The 25,626-nt window shown below is 47.4% G+C and overlaps 1 protein-coding gene and 1 long non-coding RNA gene across 9 annotated transcripts in view; one reads left to right on the forward strand and one right to left on the reverse strand.

Annotated features, from left to right (window-relative positions):
* The first annotated feature begins 446 nt into the window (after window positions 1-446).
* Window positions 447-15,794, forward strand: LOC148053387 (uncharacterized). Of its 4 annotated transcripts, XR_015708781.1 has the most exons (4): window positions 447-2,074; window positions 5,129-5,286; window positions 10,436-10,555; window positions 15,681-15,794. It is a non-coding gene; the product is annotated as an uncharacterized LOC148053387 (long non-coding RNA). The 4 variants fall into 4 exon arrangements; XR_015708780.1 differs by lacking the exon at window positions 15,681-15,794 and having other exon boundaries at window positions 10,436-11,329; XR_015708779.1 differs by lacking the exons at window positions 10,436-10,555; window positions 15,681-15,794 and adding an exon at window positions 8,004-10,329.
* An 8,981-nt stretch (window positions 15,795-24,775) lies between these two features.
* Window positions 24,776-25,626, reverse strand: part of AFG1L (AFG1 like ATPase) — a 74,269-nt gene continuing 73,418 nt past the window's right edge. For all 5 annotated transcript variants that reach the window (XM_087773556.1, XM_087773558.1, XM_087773560.1 and 2 more), the window contains one exon: window positions 24,776-25,129. In XM_087773556.1, coding sequence (XP_087629682.1) covers window positions 24,995-25,129 — 135 coding nt within the window. In that variant the 3' untranslated portion in view covers window positions 24,776-24,994. The remainder of the gene's footprint in view (window positions 25,130-25,626) is intronic.

Genomic DNA, 25,626 nt, shown 5'->3' on the forward strand with positions numbered 1-25,626 from the left:
CCCCCGCCCCGCCCGCAGCAAGCTAGGCTGCGCCGTGCAAACAGATGATGTCATGCTCTAGAGCCGCGCGTGACCGCCGGGGCCCACCCTCGCCGCTCATTGGCCGGCGCCTGTCGCCCGTCAGGGCAACGGCGCTTCCCATTGGTCTCCGCCTCCACCCCGCTGCCGCCCCCTGGAAAATAATAAACAATCGAGTAAAATGCGGCGCGGGGAGGGGGCGCGAGGTGGGGGGAGGGGCGGTCCCGGTCCCGGTCCCGGTCCCGGTCCCGGTCCCGGTCCCGGTCCCGGTCCCGGTCCCGGTCCGGCTTGGCCGGGGCCGCTGCCGGGAGGCGGTGGTGGGCTGGGCGGGCTCGCTCGCTCGGTGGGCGCCGGGCCTGCTGCGGGACCGGCTGCCGGCCCGGCCCGGGGTGAGCGGCGGTCGCCGGGCCCTGGCTGAGCCTGAGGCTGGTGGGGAAGCGGCCGCTGGTGCGCGGTGTGGACGCGGGGAGCGGCGGCTCCGGTAGCGCCCCTGCGAGCCCTGCCCGGGCCCCGTCGTAGGAAGCTGCCCCCTGGCTCAGCGCGGGGAGGCTGCGGGCAGGCTGCCGGGGCTGCCTGCAGCGGCGCTGGGCGAGAAGCCCCTCCTGAGGGGACCGTCACACTTGCACGAAAAATTGCCTTCAGCCAGAAGCTGCGGCTGCACCGCGGGTCAGGCAGAGCCGTCTCTCGGTTCCCCCCGTCTCGAAGCGAAGTTGAAGCCCGGCCGTGGAGGGACTCGCAGGCCTGCCTGAGGCAGCGGAGGCCCGCATGAGGCGGGAGGGAAGGGGACCGGGTACGTGTCCGGCAGCGGGATCCAGCGGGCTAAGTGCCTAGAGGTAGGGCACCCGTAGGGAGAGCCGAAAGCTGCGCCTCGGAAACTGCGGCGTCGCTGGTTGTCTTCGTGGGACGAAAGATGTCCCCGAGGTGGCCGTCCTGTCTGCGTGGTGCTGTGCAGAGAGATGTAGCCTCAGTCCTTGCTTCGTTGTAGTGGTGCTCGCGCACCGCAGCCCTGACGTAACCGCCTTTCACAGCCCTGCTTCCCTCTGCCTGCAAACGCAAGGCACGCTTGTATAGCACAGGCTTTAATCAGGGATCAGGTGAAGAGAATGAGGGTAGCAGGGAAGAATTTAGCTTTGCTGAAATTCACAGCCTGGCCTCTCCTTTTGAGAGCAGGTGCCTACATACAGCCTGTTTCAGTTCCTGCAAAGAATTCTTTTCTCCTGTATGTGGCCCCTGGAGGAAGAAGTCCAAGCACCTGCCTCCCTCTGTTATTCTGTATCTCCAGTGGTCAGAGCACTTGCTGAGGAGCTGGAGATGTGGCTTATGATCCTTTTCTCAGAACTTGGTGTTTTGTCCTCTGACAAACCTTGGATGTAAAGTACACAGAGCAGACTTGGAAAAGGGGACCGAACACTAAGGCTGCTCCCCTCCCTTCCCCATGGCAATGTTGTTATTACTAGGTCACGGCCTCTCCTCGACTGCTCCCCGTGAATCCTGAATCCCCACCCTCTCCCCCAGGCAGCAGTACGGGTTCAACAGGCTGGTTGAAAATGGAGTGCGCGTTAGGCTAGCCTACCTCCCGGTAGATACTCTTCAGGCTAGCCTACCTCCAGGGTAAGATACTCTTCGGGAAGGTCAGGGGGAGGCATCTGAACCCCGTCGGGCAGAAGCGGAGAGACGTTGACCTCGGGTCTCCTGGTGCGGGGGCACTGCAAGGCACATGGGGGAAGGAAGTTCCCCCTGGGGAGCTGAGAAAGGGTTCAAAGGAGCTGCTGAAGTGTTAAGCAAAAGCAGTCAGCAGCTCAGCACATGGTGGGGAAGTCGATGATAAGCATTTGCAGCTGGTTCTCTCTCTCTCTGTCTCTCCCACCCTGGAGGAACTGGGCGGCTGCTGACTCAGGAGCTGCATCCAGTCGGAGGAATGGGAAGGGGGTCACGTTTCCTGAGTGCCTGAGGCGCGCTGCAGCGAGCGATGGGATAGCGACGGGCACCTCCTACCTGCTGTCCAGTCTTGGAAGAGCGATCATGCCACCACGCTGTAAGGAGCTGGAGCCCGCTGGTATGTGTTGGATGTGCTCTGAGCAGCCTGTGCAGCCAGGGCCATGGGTCTCATCTTGCACAGAGACGTGTTTGCACTCCGAATTCCAGCGCTGGGCTCAGGGGGAAGAGAGGCACGGAGCTGCCCAACATGGGGTGGTTCTGGGTATGCAAAAAGCAGAATGTCCTGTATCTTGGGATGCTGACAGCCTAAAAATAGGACTCCAGAGCCTCCGGAATTAGGCATCGGTTGAGCAGGAGCTTTTGGGCAGGCAGTTCTGAACTTTAGTCCCTCAGTTCTGCCCTGGTCCTGCTTCTGGTATTAAAGGCCTTACATTCCTTGCAGCTCATGTGAATGTCACTTAAGCGTGCTCGGGGCATGCAATTATAGCGAACTGCCCTGCAAACTCCTCCTGGAATCTGAAAAGTTGAATTCTTCCATTCGTACACACCCTCGCCTGCCCTGCAAAATCATTTCCTTCAGTCTAGCAAACCGCTGTGTTAAAGGTGTGCATCTTAAGTCGTTCACTGCAGTTTTACCCATGGAGAGCCAATGAGAGGGAGAGTGAGACCTGATTTTATTTTTTTAATTATTTTTTGGGGCTGCCATTTAAGTGAGCAGACAAAATTGAATGCACGCTGAGAACTGATCTGCTGAAGAGCCTCCTGTTTCTAAATACAGTAGCTACTCTTCATAATAGGCATGTTAAGCTTAAAATATATCTAGGTAGGGGTATTATAAGCCTTGTTTTACCAAAATGGATTTTTTTCCTTGGAAGTAAACGGGGAAAACTGGGGAGGAACTGTAGCTGAGGTCTGACAGATGTTCGAATACGTGAAGCTTAAAGAGGAACGTATCCTATTCAGTTTGCTCACAGAGGCTTTGTGACCTGTGTCTTCACAGTAATGATGACACAAGCTTTTTTGAATAAAAGGAAGAAATTAACTGCCTTGGCTAATTGTACCCTTGCTAGCTAGCTAACCAAGGACACCATTTGACTGTGAAAATTGTTGGTGCACCCAAATCTCTCAGCTGGGGAGAATATCTGAAGTGAGAGTGTTCCCATATCTGTGGGTTAGAAGGGCTATTTAAAAATCTTCCTAATTGGAAAATTAAACACTACTGCTTTAAAACAGTGGTGCACTGCTTTGAAAAATTAAGACCATATGGAACCATTTATTACTTTTCAATATGTATTCAGTCTCTGGTGCAATTTTATGTACCTGCTAATGCATAAAGTCTTTTGGAGCAGGAATAAAGCACCACAAAGCATGATTTAATGCTATAGGGTCACCAAATCTGTTTCAGATTACTGGATGTTTCAGTCTGCTGAGAAGAAGGTTCAGTCCCTGAACCAATGAAACAATGACAAGGGTGGAGGGGGGGAAGCCCATCTGAAACGCTTTGGAAATATAGTGCACATATCAACAAAAGCTTTTAAAGGATTCAGTGGGGATTTGGTCACGTAAGAGATACAGTTATGAAACAATTTATACTAAGTAACAGGAAAGTTAAAACAAAGTCAGTATTAATAATAATTAACACTTGGTTGCAATTTAAGACGTCTTAATGAATCATGTTTTCAAACAGTACAGGCCCACATAAGCATGTGACTGTAAGAGAAAATAAGAGCAAGTAATCCGGGAGTGCACAAAAGTGCTTTTGTTTATAGTTCTGCAGTCACTGGAAGTGCCTATTCTTGTGCTTATTCGCAAACACATCTGGCTCTTTCTTCCAGAAATCCTATCCAAATGTTTTTGTTCTGACTTTGTTAGAAGAGGACTTTGTGCTTCGGTTCTTTTCGTATGACTTCTACGAGGTTCAGTCTCGCAGTGCCCTTCCTCTGGCAATGGACTGAGATGGGTCCGATGCCTTAGCTGCTTTTTTTTTTTTTTTTTTTTTTGGCTGAGTCACAAGCCGTGGGGCAATCTTTGCTCTCAGGGCCTGGGCATTTTCCTTTCGCTGGTTCAGCAGGGACCGAGAAGAGGCCAAGGCTGACAACTTAACCGTGCATGGTCCGTGCCACCTGGCAACGAGCTCTGCAGGCAGGGGAGGCAATCTTTATGCCTTTATCATGAACCTGAGAGCAGTATAACCGTCTGGCTAGTTATGATTTAACAGAAAACCCATTTTTCATCTTGCTGTGGTGGTGTGCTTTCTTTTAAACGTCATCTGTAAAGTCTCCCAGCGAGTGGGAGCTTCGGTTTTGCTTTGTATTTCTTACACATACTGACAAAAAAATTTTCATATGACCATGGTCCACTAGCTTACTGAAAAAGAGCCAGATTCTTTCTTAGATACATGAGCAGACTGAAAGAGTTTGTAGTAACTTTTATACTTCAATCAAACTATTTTGTCAGTATAGATTTGTCATTTATAACCAGTGGATTAATTGACTGATTCTTTTATTAAGGTTGAAATCTTACATTTTTAGAAGAGTTATTAAGCAAGTAAATTAATCTTCAGCTTTCCTGTAGCACTGAAGCTTGTTCATCACTGTTGTGCCTTCCATCATTCTTTAAACATTAGATAATCGATAGTAGTAATTTCAAATAAATTCAGATCTTTTGTTTAAAATATAGAGAGTATGCATGCTTCTTCTGGATCGACACCTTAACATGACCTCTCCCACCTGCTCAAATTATAGCATCAAAATAAAATTCTTCAGGCAAAATGAAGCCAGTTGAATGAATACATAATTAGGATTAAGACAAATACCATGAGACCGAATTGCTGTCTGTGAATAACTTTTATCCAGATCCTGTATCTTAGCCGTTGGAAAATCTTAAATAAAATCTTCTTTAAAGTCCTTTTAAAACTTCCCTGAGAGTAGTTGTCAGTTTAGGTATGTATTCCAACTTTAACTTGTAAGTATGACTGGTAAGACTATTACTTGCCCATAGATGGCAATAGCATTACACAGCTGAAGTAGCCCCCAGCCTCTGAAATGAGGCTGTGGTGATGGTGAATGTTAACTTGAGGAACGAAAAGAAAAAATATCTTACCTTTTTTTTTTTTCTTCCCCCCCCCCCCCCTTTCCTGCGGCCGTGGTGATGGGGACTGTTCTACTTGCAGGAATGTTGGGACTAATCATGTGAGAAAAGATCCTGGAGTGATGAGGCAGCATATTTCCCATGTCTGAGGTCAGGATTTATTCTGTGAAGCTGACCTTTAAAACAGCCTGAAAATGAGGAACGTGGCACCAGAGAGCAGAGCAGGAAGCATGAAATGATGTAAGATATGTTTCTTCTGCGTGTGAAATACTTTATTTTTTATTTTTTTTTTAAAGCTCCAGCTTTGTGATTCAGCATTTTCTGCCACTGACAGAATATAAGGAAGGGGAAAATTCTGTGGAAAAAAGAAATTCCTATTGTTCTAGTCAAAATCTAATAAAATATTAGCCATCAAGTATTTTTGTTCCCTTCTGTTGAGATCAGGGGGGTGGTATTATCTTTTCCCCAAATCACTTTTCCCTCAACCTCCTGATCTGAGAACCCTGGAATGGTAGAAAAAGTGGTATTTAGGCTCAGCCTGGATGCCTCATCTGCCTGTAACTGGGTGACTGCTGTTTCAACTCTGACAAGTGATGGCAGGACAGTCCTGCCATGAGAAATCTTTGGGGTGCCGGTGCCGGGTGGAACTTTGATGCAGGATGGGCAGCTCAGGGACCCCCCAGGGCTAAAGCATCAGCCCACGTGTTTGGTCCCAGCTCAAGTGATGGGGATGCAAGACCTCAGACACAAGCCCTCCTCTCTGAGCTTATGCAAAAGTGCCTTTACTGCCTTTTCTTCCTTGTTCCTTGCCTTTTCTTCCTGCGTCCTTTCTCTCGCTGAGGCACAAGAGGCTGCACTTGCTGGAGGCTCTGCTGCGATGGAAATCTTGCCTCTCCAGTGTCGGCATGAGCCCTTAGACCACCACTGGGCAGGAAAAGGACGCCCCAGCCTGTTGCTGCCTCTCTGATCTGAAGCTCTCTGCTGACCTGTCAGGAAAGAGGGCTCGGAAGGAGAAAGCGAGGGAGTCACATCATCCTCCCTCCTTGGAGGCTGGTTCCGTGTTAAGACAGCGTTTATCTCTCTTGGTAAAGGGGGCGGTGGTGGGGAACACTCCCAGGTACTGGAACTCAGCTGGGACCATGGCGAGACTGCAAAATGGTCCCCGGCACAGCGTTGGCCCAGGCTGCTAGCGCTTTCCCAAAAAATTCCCAGGCGTGGATATAAAAAGTCTGGCTGCAGCCAGTCTGCTTTGATGGGTAAGAGAGTTTAACAGCCTGGACACAGCTGCTCTATGCCTGTTGGCTAGTTTATCCCTATGGATGTGGTCTGGGTGTGCCTGGGGTGATCTGTGCTCAGAGCGGTGCCCTGCGCAGGTGCAGCCTTGCTTTTCAGTGTTGAATCACGTTACAGTGAACAAGCAGGGAGACAGCCCTGTCATGCTTTCTCTTTACCTGCTGAGATGGCAGCACCAGTGAAGGTTACTGACGGCTGTTTTTTGGTTGCTCCAAATGCCAGCCAGAAAAAAGCCAGCTTGCATGGGCCTAAGACTCTGAATAGATTTTTTTTTTTTTTTTTTGAGAGTCCTAAGGGACAAGCAACTGGATATGAGCATGTACTGTATTTGTGAGACTGGCACTGGGATGGCTTGTGTGTTTTAAATTGATGTTGAAAAATGGGTGGTGGAACATTAGAGCCACACAAAATGATTCAGAGCCTGAAGAAAATGCCTTGCGATGGGAGATGCGAAGCACTCGCTCTCTCTAGCTTATCAAAAAAGACTGAGCGGGGAATTGATTATGATGGCGAAGGAACTTCCTTGGGAGAAAAATATCAGGTACTGAAAGGCTCTTTAATCTAGTAAATTATGGGACTGTGTAGCAGCAAGCTGAAACCAGAGAAATTCATATGAAAAACTGGGCACAAATTTATTGGAATGAAGGTGATTAATCACTGTAACAAGCTGTCAGGGCAGTCGATGCGTTTTCCAGATGTGTTCGAGCCAAGACGGGCATGTTTCTGATGGATGTGCTCTAACCACAGTTAAAAGCGTGAGTGACACCGTAGTCAAGTCTCGGGCAAGGTAACCAGGTGAGGCTTGAAGGGCTGTGACATACAAGAGGTCTGACTAACCGTTCCCAAAGGAGCTGCAAAGATCTAATGGTTCCCGTCTGTCCTTAACCTCTGAGAGACTGAGAAAAACAGCACTGAGCAGAAAGCGGAAGGGAGGAATCAAAATGACAGCCCCGTCGCTGGCACACTAATGTGCCCTCTGTTTCTGCAAGGATTGTTATCTTTCACCTGCTCGGGCCTCTACTAATGTATCCTAAACACCCGTCGCAAAACCCATCCTTCTCCAGTCCACAAGCGCTCTGTACAGATTGGTGTCAGCCTCTTCCATCTGAGGAGAGCTCAAATAAAAATCCACGATGCTCCGCAGCTCACGTGATAGCTCAGATAAGTAGTTTCCTTTTTGTTTCTTGTTATTTCATCCTGAGCTTTGGACTTGCCTGTTCTCCATGCCTCCTCCTTTCCCTAGTACCCGTTTCCTTGTATTTCCTTTGCCACCCAGCTCAGTGCGCTGTGCTGCGTTGATGATCCCTGGTGCAGTAGATCTTGGAGGCTGCTTCTTACTCGTTCTGAGTAAGAACTCGTGTGTTCCTCATAATATGACAAAATGAACCCTCTCACACAGATTTCACAGGGGATGGGTACGTCAGTGATGTGCTGCGTAGATAAGAGCTTGTCAGGGACTTTTTGGTAAAGTGCCTTTCATCCAGAAGCATAAATTTGTAGATGCTGTAGCTATTGACAGGAACGCACTAAGGTATCTTTGCAAAATACCTGCAATCTGTATCGAGAAAAGTGCTCTAATCTCATTTTAAAAACAAGACTTCTCTCCCAGAAAACCAGTTGGTGGTGGAAATTAAGAATTTCTTATTCCCTGTTGCTTTTTCCAGGGTCTCAGTGCTTTCCCGCTTCCTCCCCATCTGCTTGGGATGATGCAAGAATTTTATTCTCTCAAGCCCTAACTCAAGTCTGCTGGCTTCTCCTTGCTCCAGAGGGTAGTTTTGTACAAAGTCAGAGCTGAAACAAGGCAAATGAAGAGGTGGAGTTGTGCACCAGTTGTCATCCAGTTGTCATCAATACCCACAAGCCATTAACCTAGTGCATGGACTCTCTGGAACATGGGAAATCAGAGCTAGAGCAGGGGTTTGAACTGAGATCTCCAAATGGCAAGTGAGAGTCCTGAGCTTATTTTTATGTGGGGGGAAAAAAACTTTTTAAGAATAAGAAATGTTTTAAAATCTTTTTTTTGAGGAAATGCAAGCAGTCTTTCCTGCAGTTTTCCAGAGGCCCACATGCCTCAGGAAAGCAGTATAAGTATCTGCACGAGCAAAAAGCTCCAGCCCAGGAGGGTACAGAGGGCGTAAGAAGAATAAGACTGTAGCTGGAGAGATGGAAATGGCTTAGTTGGGGTACCAGGTGAAGTCCTGCAATGGCTGGTCTTATTTGCAAAGACTGCAGCTAGAAAGAGACTCAGGCAGGAGCTGATCCATACTATTCCCAGCCTTTGGGGAACATTCAGTTTTGGATCTGAAGGACCCATGGTTTAGGCTGAACTGAACCCCTGAGTCTAAAACTTCTGCAAAACTCTGGGGAGATGTTGCTTTTGGCCTCACTCTGTAGCTTGGATCCATTTGCTTGGATCCATCTGGCTAGTGCCAGATGAAGGTTATTCTCAGTGTCAGGAAAAGATATATCTTTGTTCCCTGGCTCAGATTAGCTTATTGTCGCCCCCCCCAGTTTATCTGCTTTTATATGCACATCCTACTGCTAAATGGGGGTAAAATAAGTGGGTAGTCCTTTTCCTCGCTTTCCTTTCAGCTCGTTGATTGCAGGATTCAGTCATATGCACAGTAATGTGTAATTGAAGGATGGTGGCTTTGCCCAGCTGGCTTAGATCTCACCTCTGAGCCTGTACTCAAAAAGACCTACCTATTCTGAGTGGCGTGGGAAGCTCTCCAGGGCCCGGAATGTGAGAAGTAATCAATTCTTGCAGAAACATTTCTGCGATGTCGTGGAATCCAGCCAAGAGACAGGATGAAAGTAAAAACTGTTTTCTAGGACATCCAGTTTCATTTGATTTTGTCGTGCCCATAGAACTTCTCAGCAAACGTCTGTACCCTTCTGTGTGTCGATTGTGTCCTGTGTCCTTTTGTGATTTGGTCACCCTGGCAATCCAGCTAATTTTCCAGAAAAGTCAGCTCCATCAAAGTTCATTGACTTGTTACATTAATGGCCTGCGTGCTCCTTCAGTAGTCTTCAGCATCCATTGATTGCAGGCTCTTTCATGGGCTTGGACCCGTATGAGAAGAGATCTGCAGAGAGGGTTATGCCCTGGCATGCTTGATTAGAGCTGATACTTTTTTTCCTTGTTTCTTCTTCACTCTAGCTGGACTGATCATCTTTCTTGTTTTTTGAAACACTGGGGCAGCTTTTCTACGTATTACCAGGCTTCTGTTCCAGCGGGTTCTCTATAGGAGTGAAGTTTTCTGGTAAAAGTCTCTTCTTACAAGCCTCCCTTCGACACGTTTGTAGAATAGTTTGACTGGAAAGAGTCTGAACATCATTTCTGCTTGTAGGCAAGACACAGAGGGACCCATGCATAGCAAGTTCATCTATATTTTCCACTTGAGTTTAGCATTTTTTAGAGCTTGAGGGTTAAGAGAGAGAGCCTAAAACATTAAATTAAACATGCCGCAACACTGAGCATTCAAATGCCTGGCTCATTGAATGCCCTGTGGGGTGCTTGTGCTCTATATGGGGACAACTGGGTGCCTCGGAAGAACAGAACCTGACCACACAAGGAGCTGCTTGCACCGGCTGGCAGAGGATATGAGCCTGGAAGGGGAAGTCATACGGGGAAGCCCATGCAGTCAAGAGCTGCTCACATTTAAAAAATAATTAAAAAATAAAGATAAAAAAGCCTTAAACATGAAATGTTAACCAGAGGTTGACCTGTGTCCTTTGATATCTTCCTCACTTCTTTGCACGTGTTTTGGAGAGGATACAGCCTGCACGTTCTCCTCGGGATACTGGCAATGGAGAGGATTGCTGCAGCTGAACCACGTGGGAGGAGGAGGAGTGGAGAGACTGTGGTGACGAAGGGGTGGCAGAACAGGACTGGGGAGCTTCCTGAAGCTCTTACCCAAGCCCAAGCAAAGGCCATCTCTTTTTATAGAGGCATAGTCATGGGGTTTTCTTTGAGGAGTCCACCATCCATGGGGTTTCAGGCTTGTTTAAAAGCCAGGCTCCTCCCAGCTGGAAGGGCAGTGGCTTGTACTATTGGGTAAGAAATGAGGCTGTATCAACTCCAAATCTGTTCCAGGTGTTGTCATTTTTCGAGAGCAACGTCAGGATCCCGGCAGATAAAGAAGACATGTGGCACTAAGATTCCTTCACTGAGATACAGAGAACAACTTGTTGTCACGGCTGCCCTTGAACTTGGGTAATTCGCAGCTGCACCTGAAGTTAGGCTATTCTTGCTTTCTCGTAAGGCCGCTTGTATGCACAATGAGCACCCCAGAATTAAGTAAAATCCCAGGCGTGGATGGCACTACTCACCAGCTCCACTTGCCAAAAAGTCCGCACGTGCAGGGGCAGCAATGACTCCTCCAAAGAGCTTCTGCACCCCAGGGTGGAGAAGGCCTCCCAGCACTGAGCCAACCTGGTGCCAGCATGTGCTAAAAAGGATAGGCAGGAGACAGCGATCCAGGCGGGGATACACCTGCCTGGGAGGTCACGAGGTAGCCATGCAGAAGCCCCAGGCTTTCCAAACGCTTTCGGGGGCCCGCCTGGTGCTTCACACCGGAGCACGCGTGCCTCGTACCCCACACCGAGGGGTTCGGCGTAGTGGTGTGGCTGGGAGGATTTTGCTGGAGCCATCGCAAGGCAGAATCTGGACGTGGGGGGAAGGCTGGGATAGGATCAAGCCATACCATATCTACCTGAATATAAGGCAGCCCCACTTCCAAGGAAGCCCTCGCTTCCCCAAACCAAAACCAAGTAATAATTGACTGCTTGTGTATTAAAAACATAAATCTTCCGTGTCCTGGTGAGGGTCAAGTCATCCCAGTCCTGCACAAGGCTCCACTGCCCGCCTGCCCTGCACTGCCCTATACAATGGCCTCCCCATAGCCCCATGCAATCCCCCTGCTCCCCTGTTTTCATAGACTCATAAAATCATTAAGGTTGGAAAAGACCCTTAAGATCATCGAGTCCAACTGTTAACCTATCACTGCCAAGTCCACCACTAAACCATGTCCACGAGCACCACGTCTACCCGTCTTTTAAATACCTCCAGGGATGGAGACTCAACCACTTCCCTGGGCAGCCTGTTCCAATGCCTGACTGCCCTTTCGGTGAAGAAGTTTTTCTTAATATCCAACCTAAACCTCCCCTAGTGCAGCTTGAGGCCGTTTCTTCTCATCCTATCGCTTGTTACTAGGGAGAAGAAACCGACCCCCACCTTGCTACAACCTCCTTTCAGGTAGTTGTAGAGAGCAATAAGGTCTCCCCTTGGCCTCCTCTTCTCCAGGCTAAACAACCCCAGCTCCCACAGCCTCTCCTCGTAAGACTTCTGCTCTACGCTCTTCACCAACTTCGTTGCCCTTCTTTGGACACGCTCCAGCACCTCCATGTCCTTCTTGTAGTGAGGGGCCCAAAACTGAACACAGTACTCGAGGTTTTGTGATGGTCCTGACTGAGATGGGATACAGGGTGTCCCCAACGCCACCACACGCGTGGCTTTTGCCTCCAGCCAGCCGCCCAGCGTGCCCAGCGCTGCTTCCAAAGGGCACTGCAGGGGCACCGAATGTTTTATTTCACGCCAGGAGCGTGGACACTTGGAATCTCCTTCTTTTTTTCAGCACTTTCTGAAAGGAATCTCTACCCGAGCCAGCACGGTATGCTTGACTCTGTTCTCAGTCTGACGGCAAGGTGAAAGCGGGTGTATTTTAGCCGCTGCTTTACAGAATTACTTTTGCAGAAACTGGTAAGGTCTTTGGCGGGCACATCTGTCCCCTGGCCAGGGCCCCCCTGTGCCGCGATGCCGCCCTGCCATCTTGTGGGCTTCGCCTTCCTTGCAGGCCACCACCGCTCGCTCCTCGCAGCATAACACGGTACCAGCACCACTCAGGCAGCGTATTTTTTTTTTTTTTTTCATAAGTTTTTCCAAAGCAGTTTTAAAATTCGAAAGATATTAAAAAAAAAATAAGAGTGGGAGAAAGCCTGCGGCACCGTCCTGGGGCACACAGTCCTTTTTATCATCAGGGAAACGACTGGCTGCAGAGCAAGTGGACGTGTTTTTCAGAGCCCCGGTAGCTGCAAGCTTTGTGGGGGTCATAGACTGTCCAGGTGTCTCCTTCCATTATCCTAAGGACAGGTATCCGGATAAATCTTTGCCAGTCTAGAATTTTATAGCCCCAGCTCGCTAATTTTTTACCACTGGAGAGCCCAGCGTATGCACGCTCTGGAGAAGACGAGTGAAGGAGAACAGGGAATGCATTTCAATTGAAAGTGCTACCGAACCGCACAAATAATGAGCGTGATTTATGTGAAATTGCCTGCTCGGTGCTATCGAAACACCCCGCTGAAGAGAGAGAGCATTGCTAGTGCTTGCACGTTGGCATAGGAAAGGGTGAGGAAAAAGAAATTCTCTCCCCTGTGGCAAGAGGAGAGATCCCAACGCACGGTGGAGCTAGACGATGGCGTATGACGCGCCCAAGTACAAAGGTATGCCTACAAAACAGGATTAGGCACTAGCTTTCTTTTCTCAGAGTCAGCCTTTCATGCTAATTTACTGCTTATCCCCTCTTAGCCCGGGTTCTCCATTTTGCCTGGATTATGGAACAGCGGTGCCTCAAGTCACTTAAAACACAGCACTGAACTTGTCTGTTGCCACTGACTGATTGACAGTAAATGCACCAAAGTTAGGGGAGAGGGAGCCACAAATTCTGACTGCGTGTCTAGCCTCTCCCTTCATCAGGAGCATCTCAGCCCAAGTGAGACAGTAAAAATCTTCCCAAGAGCCGTAGCACAACAGGGCTTTGTGCATCCCCCTTGCACGACCATGGGAGAGCTGTGGAGTGAAGGCAATGGGAAGAGGGGAGCTTGTGTCTGGTTTTAAGCCAAGAAATGGGAAGCTCTGCAGAAACACACCTCCCCACCCCGTTTTTAGCCTCCGCTCACCCTGTTATATGCAAGACACGTGAATCGAATCATTTTCCCGCTGAACAGACCGGAGGTGCTAAAGCCCAGCTCCTCCTTTGTAGGGACCTACCTTTCACTCTGGCCAGGTACCCAAGTACGTTGGAGGACTTTGACCCAAGGGCTGAGGCTTTTGCAGCTCATTTCTCGCTTGGGACATAGGCAGGAGCATGTGGCATTAACAGCCTAATGGCTTCAGCTCCAAAGGAGCTGGCAAAGGTGTTCTCAGCCCAGAAAGTTTTTCTGTTTTCTTTCCAGCTGTAGCAGTTGATCAGAGAAGCAGGTGGTTTACCAGTTGGTCGTGCTCTCCTTGCAAACCTTGTTTCTCTTCCACACCAAGACACTTAGCCTTTGATTCATCATCGCCTTCTCATTTTGGAAAAACTTGAAGTTAAATAAACCCTTGACCAAACAGGAGAACCACAGGGCTGCCTGGATGCTAAAGTGAGGTGGCAGATGGTTAAACGGGAGGCGGCCGGCTGTCGAGCCTTTGAGTTTCACTGGAGGAAGAGCTGAGGTGGAGGAGTGGGGCTGGGGGAGGAGGGCCGGAGGGGTGCCCGCGCAGCACCGTACAGCCAACCAAGGGCAAGCAAAGGGATGGCAGGCGGGTCCCCATTTGGCACGGGGACACTAGTCCTCAGGCTGAACAGGAAAAGGCGAGCTGGCAAGGACAAGGACACAGCTTTGTAATGGTACAGGGGACCCCTGGAAAGACTGTAAAATGAGAACTATCAATTAACAAGCTGCTGTGGCTTCAGGAAAGCCATTATAGGCATACTGGTGTAATGAGCACATCTGATGCACAGAAGCGATTTAACCTTCAGCCTTGTGCCTTCTAAAGCACCTCTGGGGCACTGGGTAAGGCTGTTAATTATTAGGGTCAACCTCAGCAGACGGAGGTGTCCTCAAGTATACATTGCTGTGATACACTCAGATAATTTCTCCATTATGTCAATAACTAATTTCCTAAATTGTTCAAGAATTGACAGATTAGCGACCATTAACCAAGCCTGAACTCACGGCTAGGGGAGCAGTTACAGGCCACAAGGACTGCGAAACCCATTCATAGGTCCTTGAGTACACACATATATATAGAATATATACACACACACACATATACATACACACTACTGTAACAGCTTGGTGTCAGCCATTAGTAAAACAAATAACCAATGCGTATAAAAAGCCTAAGTAGACAACGACAGACATTGGCTTGAGCAGATGTCTTGATGCTTGAGCACTGTCTTCAGGTGCTCTGAGAGCAGAGGATGAAGTCAGTCTGACTTTTAAAGAACTGTGTATTGAGAAATTGTAAATGAACAGAATCGCAATCAGACCAAAATGCCAATTATATTCTCTACCAAAAGCACACAATTTATTTTTCTGAAAAAAAAAAATATTCCATACAGCAGACATTTAATGGATTTGATAAGCCATGACAGATCATAGAATCATAGAATTGTTAAGGTTGGAAAAGACCCTTAAAATCATCAAGTCCAACCGTTGACCTATCACTGCCAAGTCCACCACTAAACCATGTCCTTGAGCACCACGTCTACCTGTCTTTTAAATACCTCCAGGGATGGGGACTCAACCACTTCCCTGGGCAGCCTGTTCCAGTGCCTGACTGCCCTTTCAGTGAAGAAGTTTTTCCTAATATCCAACCTAAACTTCCCCTGGTGCAGCTTGAGGCCATTTCCTCTCGTCCTATTGCTTGTTACTAGGGAGAAGAGACCGACCCCCACCTCGCTACAGCCTCCTTTCAGGTAGTTGTAGAGAGCAATAAGGTCTCCCCTCAGCCTCCTCTTCTCCAGGCTAAACAACCCCAGTTCCCTCAGCCTCTCCTCGTAAGACTTGTGCTCTAGGCCCTTCACCAACTTCGTTGCCCTTCTTTGGACACACTCCAGCACCTCGATGTCCTTCTTCTAGTGAGGGGCCCAAAACTGAACACAGTAATCGAGGTGCGGCCTCACCAATGCCGAGTACAGGGGCACTATCACCTCCCTGGTCCTGCTGGCCACACTATCCCTGATACAAGCCAGGATGCTATTGGCCCTCTTGGCCACCTGAGCACACTGCTGGCTCATGTTCAGGCGGCTGTCAACCAACACCCCCAGGTCCTTTTCCGCAAGGCAGCTCTCCAGCCACTCCTCCCCAAGCCTGTAGTGTTGCATGGGGTTGTTGTGACCCAAGTGCAGGACCCGGCACTGAGCCTTGTTGAACCTCATGCAGTTGGCCTTGGCCCAATGACCCAGCCTGTCCAGGTCCCTCTGCAGGGCCTTCCTACCCTCCAGCAGATCAACACTTCCACCCAACTTGGTGTCATCTGCAAACTTACTGAGGGTGCACTCAATCCCCTCATCCAGATCATCAATGAAGATATTGAACAGGACCGGCCCCAACACTGAGCCCTGGGGAACACCACTTGTGACCGGCCGCCAACTGGATTTGACTCCATTCACCACCACTCTCTGGGCTCGGCCGTCCAGCCAGTTTTTAACCCAGCGCAGAGTGCACTTATCCAAGCCATGAGCAGCCAGCTTCTCCAGGAGAATGCTGTGGGAGAAAGTGTCAAAGGCCTTACTAAAGCCCAAGTAGACAACATCCACAGCCTTCCCCTCATCCACTAAGCGGGTCACCTTGTCATAGAAGGAGACCAGGTGAGTGAAGCAGGATCTCCCTTTCATAAACCCATGCTGGCTGGGCCTGATCCCTCGGTTGTCCCACACGTGCTGCATAATGGCACTCAAGATGATTTGTTCCATGACCTTTCCCAGCACTGAGGTCAGGCTCACAGGCCTGTAGTTCCCCAGATCCTCCTTCCGACCCTTCTTGTAACAAGTCATTCACTCTTATGCTGCAAGACAAATCTCATTGCTCTTATTAATACAGGCCATATAATTTTTTGTACTTAAATGCAAACATTTTTTTCCAAGCGCAGCCCATGAAGAGCCAGTATATTTGGAAACTGCAATATAGGTAGGTAGGAAATCCCATTGATTCACGAAGAGGTTTTCTTGTTTTGTCTCAAAGCCAAGCATGACTGGAAAAGCAACTGTCCTAAGCGGAGCTGCTGTAAAGGGGCGCAGCGCTGAAGGCTTCGCCGCCCGAGCCGGCACACCGGCCGCACGCAGCTTGGGGAGGAGAAGGGAAATGGCCACGTTACTGTGTCAGGGCATTACATGTGTCTGGGCTTACCTGCCTGCGAGTCCTCTGGCTGACTGCCTGTGTTAAATCAAAGGAGGCCAAGGAGAGACAGGAGAGAGGAGGAAATGAAAGAACGATAGTGATAAAGCCTAATACCGATGGGCCTTCAGGGGATCGGTGGGGAGCGAGGTACTGGAATAAGCGCTGCCAGCCGGCTGCCAGAAGGGTGACAAGCTGTTTTTCCAAGGCCAGTGATGAACACAGAAAGATATTAAACGCTCCCCCAGGATAGATGAAAGGAGCGGGGAGCTGGGGTGTGGAAAAGAGGGAAGAGCAGCCCCTTCAGGAGAGACATTACTGGAGCTGCAGATGCACCTGGGTGTGCAACCCGAGCCAGGGACCGATGGGCTGCAGCGGGGATTTCCGGGGCTGGTCCGAGCTGCTGGAGAGGTGATGAGGGGGAAGCCCTGAGCACCGGGACCTCCCGCAGGCTTAGCCCGTGTCTCCCGATTTGCAGCGGGCTTTCGGCTGTACGGTCAGCCATTCTGCCCCGAAGGGAGAGCTTCATCTGTCCATCGCAGGCTGTTTGGAGGCGAAGGGGCCAGCAGGCAACGTGTTCAAAGAGAGCAGCCCTGTTTTGGATCAACACAGAGAGTGGGGCACGGGGGACAACATGGAGGCACCACCACACCAGTCAGAGGGAGGTGCACATGGTGGCAGCCCTCATCTGCTGAGCTTGTACCCTGGGAGAGATGGCAAGGGGAGGGACACTGCTCCCCCACCCTGAAGGGTGTCGGCTTTATTTTTTTCCCCACAGACATCCTTGATTAGACCTGCTGCTGCCACCTTTCCCCACACACCTCATCTCAGCTGAGTCCTTAGACTGCGAGGGCCCCAGCATCCCTGCTGCAGCATCCCCGCCATACCTGTGAGCAGGGGGCAAGCACCCGTGGGAGAGGCCAAGGGGGGAGAGCGAGCCCAGGTGCACCACGCGCCGGAGCCATCTTCCCACCGAAACCGGCCAGGCGGCTGTGACTGAAATTTAATTTGCCTGGTGCGTTCAGTGGACATTTTAATCAGCATTTCCTACAATCTACTTGGCAAAGAGGCTCAACTGGCAGCTGCCTGACTGAATGGGCTTTGCACCCAGTCTAACCTTCTCCATTCGCAATTTCCAGTGCTGGAAAACCTCTCTGTCTCGCTCTCAGAAGTTTCTATAGCAATCACGGCCGTCCTAGCGAAGCACTGAAAATGGCAGCCCATTCAGATTGTAATTTTGCTGGACAGTAATTGCTCCTCTCTCCATTGGCCTCTGAAATGTTACTTTTCAGGAGACATTAACCACAACTGGAAGAGACTGGTCCTCTGCCTGTGTTTTCAACAAACTTCGTGTCCCCCCCCACCCCAACTAACTTTGTTAGCTGCTTGCAGCATGTTTGAACCTTGACTAAGAGGGAAGGGTTGCTGGGCACACCGTACCTCAGCTGCAGGAAAGACGATGCTCTTAACAAGCCTGCAGGAAAAAACCTCGCCGCCCAACATGTCACGTTGTGACCTGAACATTATCCATCGCTGTAGGTAGAAAAAATTACATGAGTGTGTTTGGCCTTACTAATTGTACAAGACTGGAGGATACAAAGGGAGCTTTTTCTTCATGTCATTGAGCTTACTTTTCCTGGTTCAGTTAACTTCAGCTTGAACAATCACTTGATCTTTTGTTCCGTGCTTCATCTTTCAGCAGCTGTGATCGCTCTTAATTACTGTGACACTGAAGGACCGCACGCTAAAAATATATTAAGTAACAGAACGAAAGGTTTTGCTTCTTGCAAGAAGAGGATGTGGCAGCGTTATACCCCAGCTCACGAAGGAATCGATCAACCATTTCTCAAGCTCTTCTAATAATCTTTCCCTATACTTTTATGGCTATTGTTGCCTGCTGGAAAAATTAGCTTGAAGCTGAGTAAGGGGAATTGTGGATAAGTGTTTGCAATTTGGCTTTGGACTGACACAGTGTGATTGCACTCAAAGAATTTGAAGTCTTTGCACTGGCAGCAGTACTTGAATCTGGGAATATAGGATTCGCATTGGAAAAGAGTGGATTTTTATAACGATTTAAATGAACAATTTCAGCTAGAGAGTGGATTAACAGAGCCAACTAAACCCTTCACCCTGACAAAGAACTGGCGGGAGGACTATAGAAACTCATCCAAAATTTTACCAACATGAATGCAGAGTAATAGGTCAGTGAGAAGCATTTCTGTATTTTAATGGCGCTCTTAGAATTCAATTCAATTTAAAACAAAAGTTGTTTTACAAATACGTGGAGAATGCAGAAGGCTGGAGAGGGAGCAAGTGGCCTGCATCCTCCATCTGCTCCATCCTCCCTCTACTCTCGTGCACGGGACTGCCACTGCAACTCCTCCTTCTCGGCAGACGGAAAGGCAACCGCAGGCACTGCCCTAACCCACGGGCCAGAAACGCTTCCCATTCTGCAGGGGCATGGATGCACCCCCAGACCCGACACCCATGTGCGCCAGAGCAGCGGGAAACTCCAAGCCCAGGGGTCTCAGGGAAGCTGAGCCTCCGCAGACCTGTGCTCCTACCTCAGAAATGAGGTCGCAGAACAGCAGAAGATGAAGCATCCCAAGAAGAGCAGCGCTCTTCTCTGACAAGAGATGGACACGTCAGGGATCGCTCATCTCTGAGAGGAAACGGATCGGGGGGATACAAGAGAAACCTCCATTGGACAGACAGAACTGCCAAGGCAGAGTGGCTGCATCTCTTCCTCAAGTATCTTGGAAGAGCCCGCAAAGCATGCAAAGGGACATTTTTTGAGCAAAATTTCTAATTAGACCCTGACGGCTGACTGCTGCAGGATATTTGAGGCCAAAAAAAAAAAAAAAAGAAGGATCTTGAATCAGTCCGGAGGAGGATTAATAAGGCACGCAACTTTGGGCAAGGATGCGGCCTCCCGCTTCACAAACCTGTGTGAATCTCTAAACAGGGTATTAGGAAGTTTTCTGGATGCTCTTCTCAAACGTTGGATACTGCACTGCTGCAAGCAAGATACTGGAGCAAGTTGGTCACAGCTTGATATTCAATATGACGATCTCTCTCTTTGGAAGAAATGGGGAGATTGAGGGCTTCCAGTAAAAGGTAGGGGGGAACATCTGGAGAAGAAAATAGAAATTGTTCCAAAATCAAACCCCTCCTAAAATATTTTGAAGTGCTGGTTTCTCAAGCCCTAACTGTGAAACGCCGTTAGCCATCTGTCAGGAATACGGACCTGCCACTAGCATCCGTGGAGAAGCGTCATGCCACAGCCTTGCTCTCCCACCCACAGCACTAGGAGGTGCCGCGGAGGGCACCCGCGCTGGGGTGCTGCAGTGACCCTCGGACCCTCCCCACCCACCAGTGCCAGCACTTCTCCACCTGCCCAAATGTTAACTAACTGCTTCCCAGGGGGGGATTTTTAAAGCTTGCGTAAAACCTGTAACAACTAACCACAGAACTAATTCGCTGAGAGTAAAAGCAGATCTCGAACAGTAAGAATCCCAAATGAACGGAAAAAAAAAAAAAGAGCACTTTAATCGTGGTTTGCACTCAGCTGGAGCGCCCCACCCTCGAGCTGCTGGAGAAGAGAGTCAGAGAGGTGGAAATAAGGTTCCAAAACCAAAACCTAGGGCTGCCGGCAGCAGGAACCGAGGAGGACAAGTCTAAACTGCCTCTGGAGGAGGACTCTTTGGACGAGCCCTGGCTACATCTACCAAAAGCTGAGCCACGGGTACGGCAACAGCCTGCGGTGCCACAGCTCATCCAGGCGACCAAGTGCCCAGAAACTGGCAGTGCTGCCACTCCAGGGTTGACCCCTGGAGACGAGAGATTTAAAAAAAAAAAAAAAAAAAAAAAATCTCACTAAGTAATTAACACCAGGCCTATCTATTCAGAACACATACCTTAAAATAGTGTGAATAATAAGTGAAATGTTTATAAAATCTGGATTTACTAATTTTTCTTTATTACAACATAAATTCTTCTCAAATAACAGAAGGGTTTAACAGTGTTCACTTTGTTATATATTAGACTCAAAATGACATTTAAAAAAAAAAATTCTCAGTATACAAGGAAAATCCCAACAGAATTTACAAAGCCACTGTAGCTCACAAATACAGGAGCTAAGTTTGTAAAGAATCATATAAGGAATTTCTCATTACAGGTAGAAGAAAAACTACATGAATTGGTTAGGGTTTTAATCACAAACCTCAGATTTTTTTTTCTTTAAAATAGATGCATTATTAAAAAAAAAAATCATCACTACAAAGAGGCATGTTTTGTTTAGTTGATAGCATTAATTCTGTAACCCAAACAAGGAAACTAATCCACTTTGAGTAGCTAAATTATTTTTTGCACTGTTTACATACTTTACTGAAGTATTTTCATCCCAGAGCCTCAGCAAGCATCTTAGAATATTAATGAGTGAAGCCTGGCAGAACTCCAGTGTTAGCAAATAAGAAAATAACATCATTCCCACTTTAGGAACAGGGAAACTGAGGCACTGGGATTATTCAGATCCAGGTAACTGCAATAAGAAGACTCCTGGATCTTGATACTCTTAGACAGGTCTTGATGGAGAGACTAGCCTTCCTCCTTGTTAGACGGCTGGTGACCATGCTGAGCACTGTTTGAAACCTGGTCAGTTTTTTTAAAGTTTAAAATGCTGCAAAATAGGTGACATCTATCCAGCTATAGTGTCATTATGATCACCTTTGCTCAAAAAAAGCCATTAACGGTTTTCCTTTTTTAGATCAAAAAGCAAAAACGGCAAGAAGCGCATCTTCGATCCCTCCAAAGACCTGTTGGGAGGCGGCTGTCTCGTTACACCCAAAATACTGCAATTGTTCCCTCGATCTGTGCCAAGGTAAATAGAGAAAACCAGTAACTTTGAAAGACAGAATTGCATTATTTATTAAAAAAGATAAGTAAGAGCTACTGCACAAGAATGCAAAATGAAAATACAACTTTAAAGATAAAATGTCTATATGGATACAGTAACTCTGCTCACAGGAGCCATAATTTAAATTTTCAGGCATTGGGAACATTCCTTCGTCAATCAAGTATTTGAAGTAAATTAGCTGAGAGATTCTTAGCCAGGATGCGGCCTTTATAAACCAACACAAAATGTTTCACGTGGTCCATAATCACAAGGATTTTATTTCCCGTGACAGCAAAATATCATACTACATCAATAAGGTTACTTGAAAAGAGCTTTAAAAATAACTCAGCAATAAATGTTTGCTAAATGACTAAAAGGGAAATAAAAACAGGCTGCAGATCTGAGATGAAATGAATTTGCAAGTTAAGAAAAACCTAAAAAGCCAATACTTGAACTTGGGATAGAAGCATCCAGCATAAATCCAGCAATTTTAAGGCCATTAAGGAGTGTGCATCATTTATTCACAGGCATCTCACTGTTTACATTTTGGCAACTAAAACATCTTAAAGTGGGAATAAAAAGCCAGGCACCGCTGCTGTCTGACAGCAGGGAGGAGCAGGCCAGGCGGCAGGGGCCAGGACTGCCGGGAGTGCCCTGGGGCAGGACAGACCTGGTGTCGTCCATCGTGCCCCAGTGACAGATTCTGCCCAGCGCCAGGTGCCTGGAAGTTGCCTGGCCTCAGAAGCAGCCTCCCTCAAATTCACTACTGGAAGGAGACTATATGCATGCTACAGCAGTATTAGCAGCATCGTAAAATAAGCATATAGGGCCTCACTTTCTTCAGGGAAGTGGACAGACATAAATAGGCTTCTTCTGTGGTTGCTGTGGGGATCTCTGCCCCAGCACCTGGCCTGGCTGACAAATTGGTCCCATCAGTCTTTCCTTGTGGTCCTGACCTGAAAGTGGCAATCCACACTCTGCAGTGCAACCACAAATACTGCACAGTGATTTAAGTAGCTTTTCTTGTTTACAGCCTCTTTCAGCCCCAAAACCTTTCTGGAATATTGCCCATTTTTTCTCCTTGACTACTGCCGGCACCTACCAACAGACGGCTTCCTTGCTGGCCAAGGAAAGACTGCACGGTGGTTTTATTTAGGAATATGCCCTGGAAGCCGCACTGGCTCTGGAAGCTTTTGGGAACTTCCCTCCCGTGGTTTGACAGAGCTCACCTACATCCCAGGAGGCTTTCAACGATACCTGAGTCCCACTGCATTTAGGAGCTTCCAAAAAATCTGGGGTATCCGCGTTTGGGATGGGTGCTCAGATTGCAGAAAAGCCTCAAATAGCGATAGGCAAAGCTCCACCAGCTGGAGCACAAGCACCTCTGCCCAGGGAGCTGCAGGGAGCCCCTGGTTAAATGAGGCTGGTCATCACCCACGCAGACCGTGGAGAAACGCTTCACTTCCCGGGCCTGAGACAGTCTCCGTGGGAATGCAGAACCTGCCAGGACCTCCGCTCTCACACGTCCCAGACGTCTCACCTGTGTTCTGCAAGATTATGCATCTCCCCTGTGCCATGCGATGGAGGAGGACATACAGGCTAAACATAAACAGCTTTTAAAATAACGCAAATAAATATCCAGATGCAAGATGCTTTAGGGTGTACTACCACCACCTCCCATTTGCCCACAATACATTCTGGATCAGACAAGGCAGGAGGCATCTGAAGGCTACTAGAAAAAAAGTCAAGGCTGAAGCTTCAGGAGAGTTATCAGCACAGGCCCAGGCTGATGAGTATAGACTGCCATGTATAAATATAGAACCATACACACTTAAATTACATATATTAGTTTTATCTATATTTATATATATGTATAAATTAAGTATACATATGTGTGTGTACATACAGACACACATGCATGAATCTCAATAGTCCCTCTGTTGAGAAACCTAATAAAAATCTCTGAGAATATAAAGCAAGTATTTGGTTATTCTTAAGTATAAGCAATGTATTCTGATTGGGTTTTTCATAAATATGCATTAAAATTCTCCATGGTAGTCACCCTTGTGGGAATAACAACATAGTTGCCTAAGTTGTAAACTATAAATATAGGCTTTAAAAATTCTCTGAAGAACAGGTATAGCCAGTATAAGTAATTTCCAGGGCAAACAGAAGTGATCAGAACAGAAAAGCAGACTTGAGCATATGTCTCCAAAACATCTGTGTTGCCATAACACATGCAACTGCACAGGACCTCTCCAGCCTGCCCCCTGAAAGTCCCTTTTGAAGGCTTTCTGTAATTGTGACAGGGGTTATGACTGAAACAATTTAATCAGGCTTAACAAAGGCAGAGAAGAAAATTTTTGGTAACAGATACAGTACGAGAAAAAGATCATGTTGCAAAATCCAAGAAAACCCCTCAAATTTGGGGACTGTGTGTTATATATCTCCTCCCTAAGAAATTAGGGCAATCTTTTCAGTCCATCTGCATAATATTTTTCCCTATGAAGGGTTTCTAAATAAGCTCTTAAAATGACTTTTTATAAAAATACAGTATAAACCAATACACGCAATACCATATTTTGTTTCGGCTAGATTAAAACCAAGAATGATACAATTGCATTTTTAACTAAAAGAAAGTTTCCAGCTACAAACACGAGGATGGGTCATGTGTTTTGGGGAATCAGTTAATATCCCATCTTTTCCATAAAACACGTTCCTGTTGTAAGATGACGAATTGCCTCAGCAGTACTGCGTACTGCTCCCCTCGGATGAGAGCCAGTGTGCTAGCAGCAATGGGAGGTTTGGTACAGATGAAGCCTGAGAAAATTCAGGGTAGAGAGAGGTCGCTGGTGTAGAGGCAGCATATCCAGGCTTGCAAGAACTGCAAAATTTAGGAAGAGTATTAACTTGCACTTACATGTAACAGTATACCCTGTCTTATTATAGTTTCTTTTCCCATCCAAGATTACTTAGATCTTAATCCTGTGCAGTTTCAAGTATCTTCCAGCTCCTCCTCAGGCTCCTCTCTTGGTTCAAACAGTTAGTTTTCAATGAACCAGACTGAGCAACAGTCTGATCACAAGAAACTCTTAGAGCCTGAAAGTCAGCAGATGGCTACACACAAAAAACAGGAAAAAAAACCAAACCAAAACATGCTACAGAAGTCTTCCAGGATTCTAGCAGGGAACCTATACAGTATCAGGAGTTTCATAAAGAAAGCATCTGATCTTTCTTTTGTGCAAACTGCATTGTACATGACAGAAGCAGTGCATGAACCACAAAGTGCCCTCTTCACGTGACATTACACGTCTACTGTGAACCCTGCACGGCCCATTAACTTTGCCTCTAGACCAATTTTCCAGAAAAATTCTAACCCCATTAAACTTCCTGAACATCAAAGTTGTATTTTACAGAAAAGAAAATGAAGGCAAAATTTCACATGTCCACACAACAATAACCCGAGTCTTCTTAAGCACAAAAAACAACTGATGAACAAAAACATGGTCCAGATGATAAAGTGCAATTGTTATTTCAGTTGTGCTAAAAAGCTTTCCAATTCTGTAGTTTTACTTCTTGATGATTTTACTCAACTTTTAATTATAATGGTTTTTTGCTTCTGTCCCCATCTTTCCAGTACTGTTCAGTCTGCATTTCTGTAAGCCGTGAGACAGTACGCTGAAAGGCAAAGATTTCCTCTTCTCCTGTGAACATGGAGAGTCCTTTGGCAGAATCCTACATTAATACACAAAAACAGCACCACAGAACTGTGAGAGACATAGCTGTACCGACGTGCACCCTGTCTCACCTAAGGCTGAGTGCTTCACAGGCTTTGACAACACAAGACAGCAGCATGGCACCAAAAAAATACAATTAGTGTCCAAAAATTAAAGAAAAACACCTATTTCAGCTACGTAATCCTCTGAAGAAACATAGCAAAACAATAATTTGGGTGACATGTTAACCATCTATTTTCACTTTTCTGTTGATGAATTGTATACTGATTTAGACAAATAATTTAAAAATTCATTAACAATAACTAGGCTATAGGGAAAAGGAAAAACAGAATAAGGAACATGCAAAACAGTACTGTTTGTGAGGATTTGTGAGGCAGTCCTATATGGTCTAGGAAGAGGTAGAACAGACCATCTTTTATTTCTGTATTTTAAATGTAGAGGCTAAACTCAAATCAGTATTTTCATACATGATTGAACAGGTATAATGATTAACCA

This window comes from Nipponia nippon, unplaced genomic scaffold (assembly GCF_047370975.1).
Source record: "Nipponia nippon isolate SJK-2023a ecotype South Korea unplaced genomic scaffold, ASM4737097v1 scaffold_4, whole genome shotgun sequence".
NCBI lineage: Eukaryota > Metazoa > Chordata > Aves > Pelecaniformes > Threskiornithidae > Nipponia > Nipponia nippon.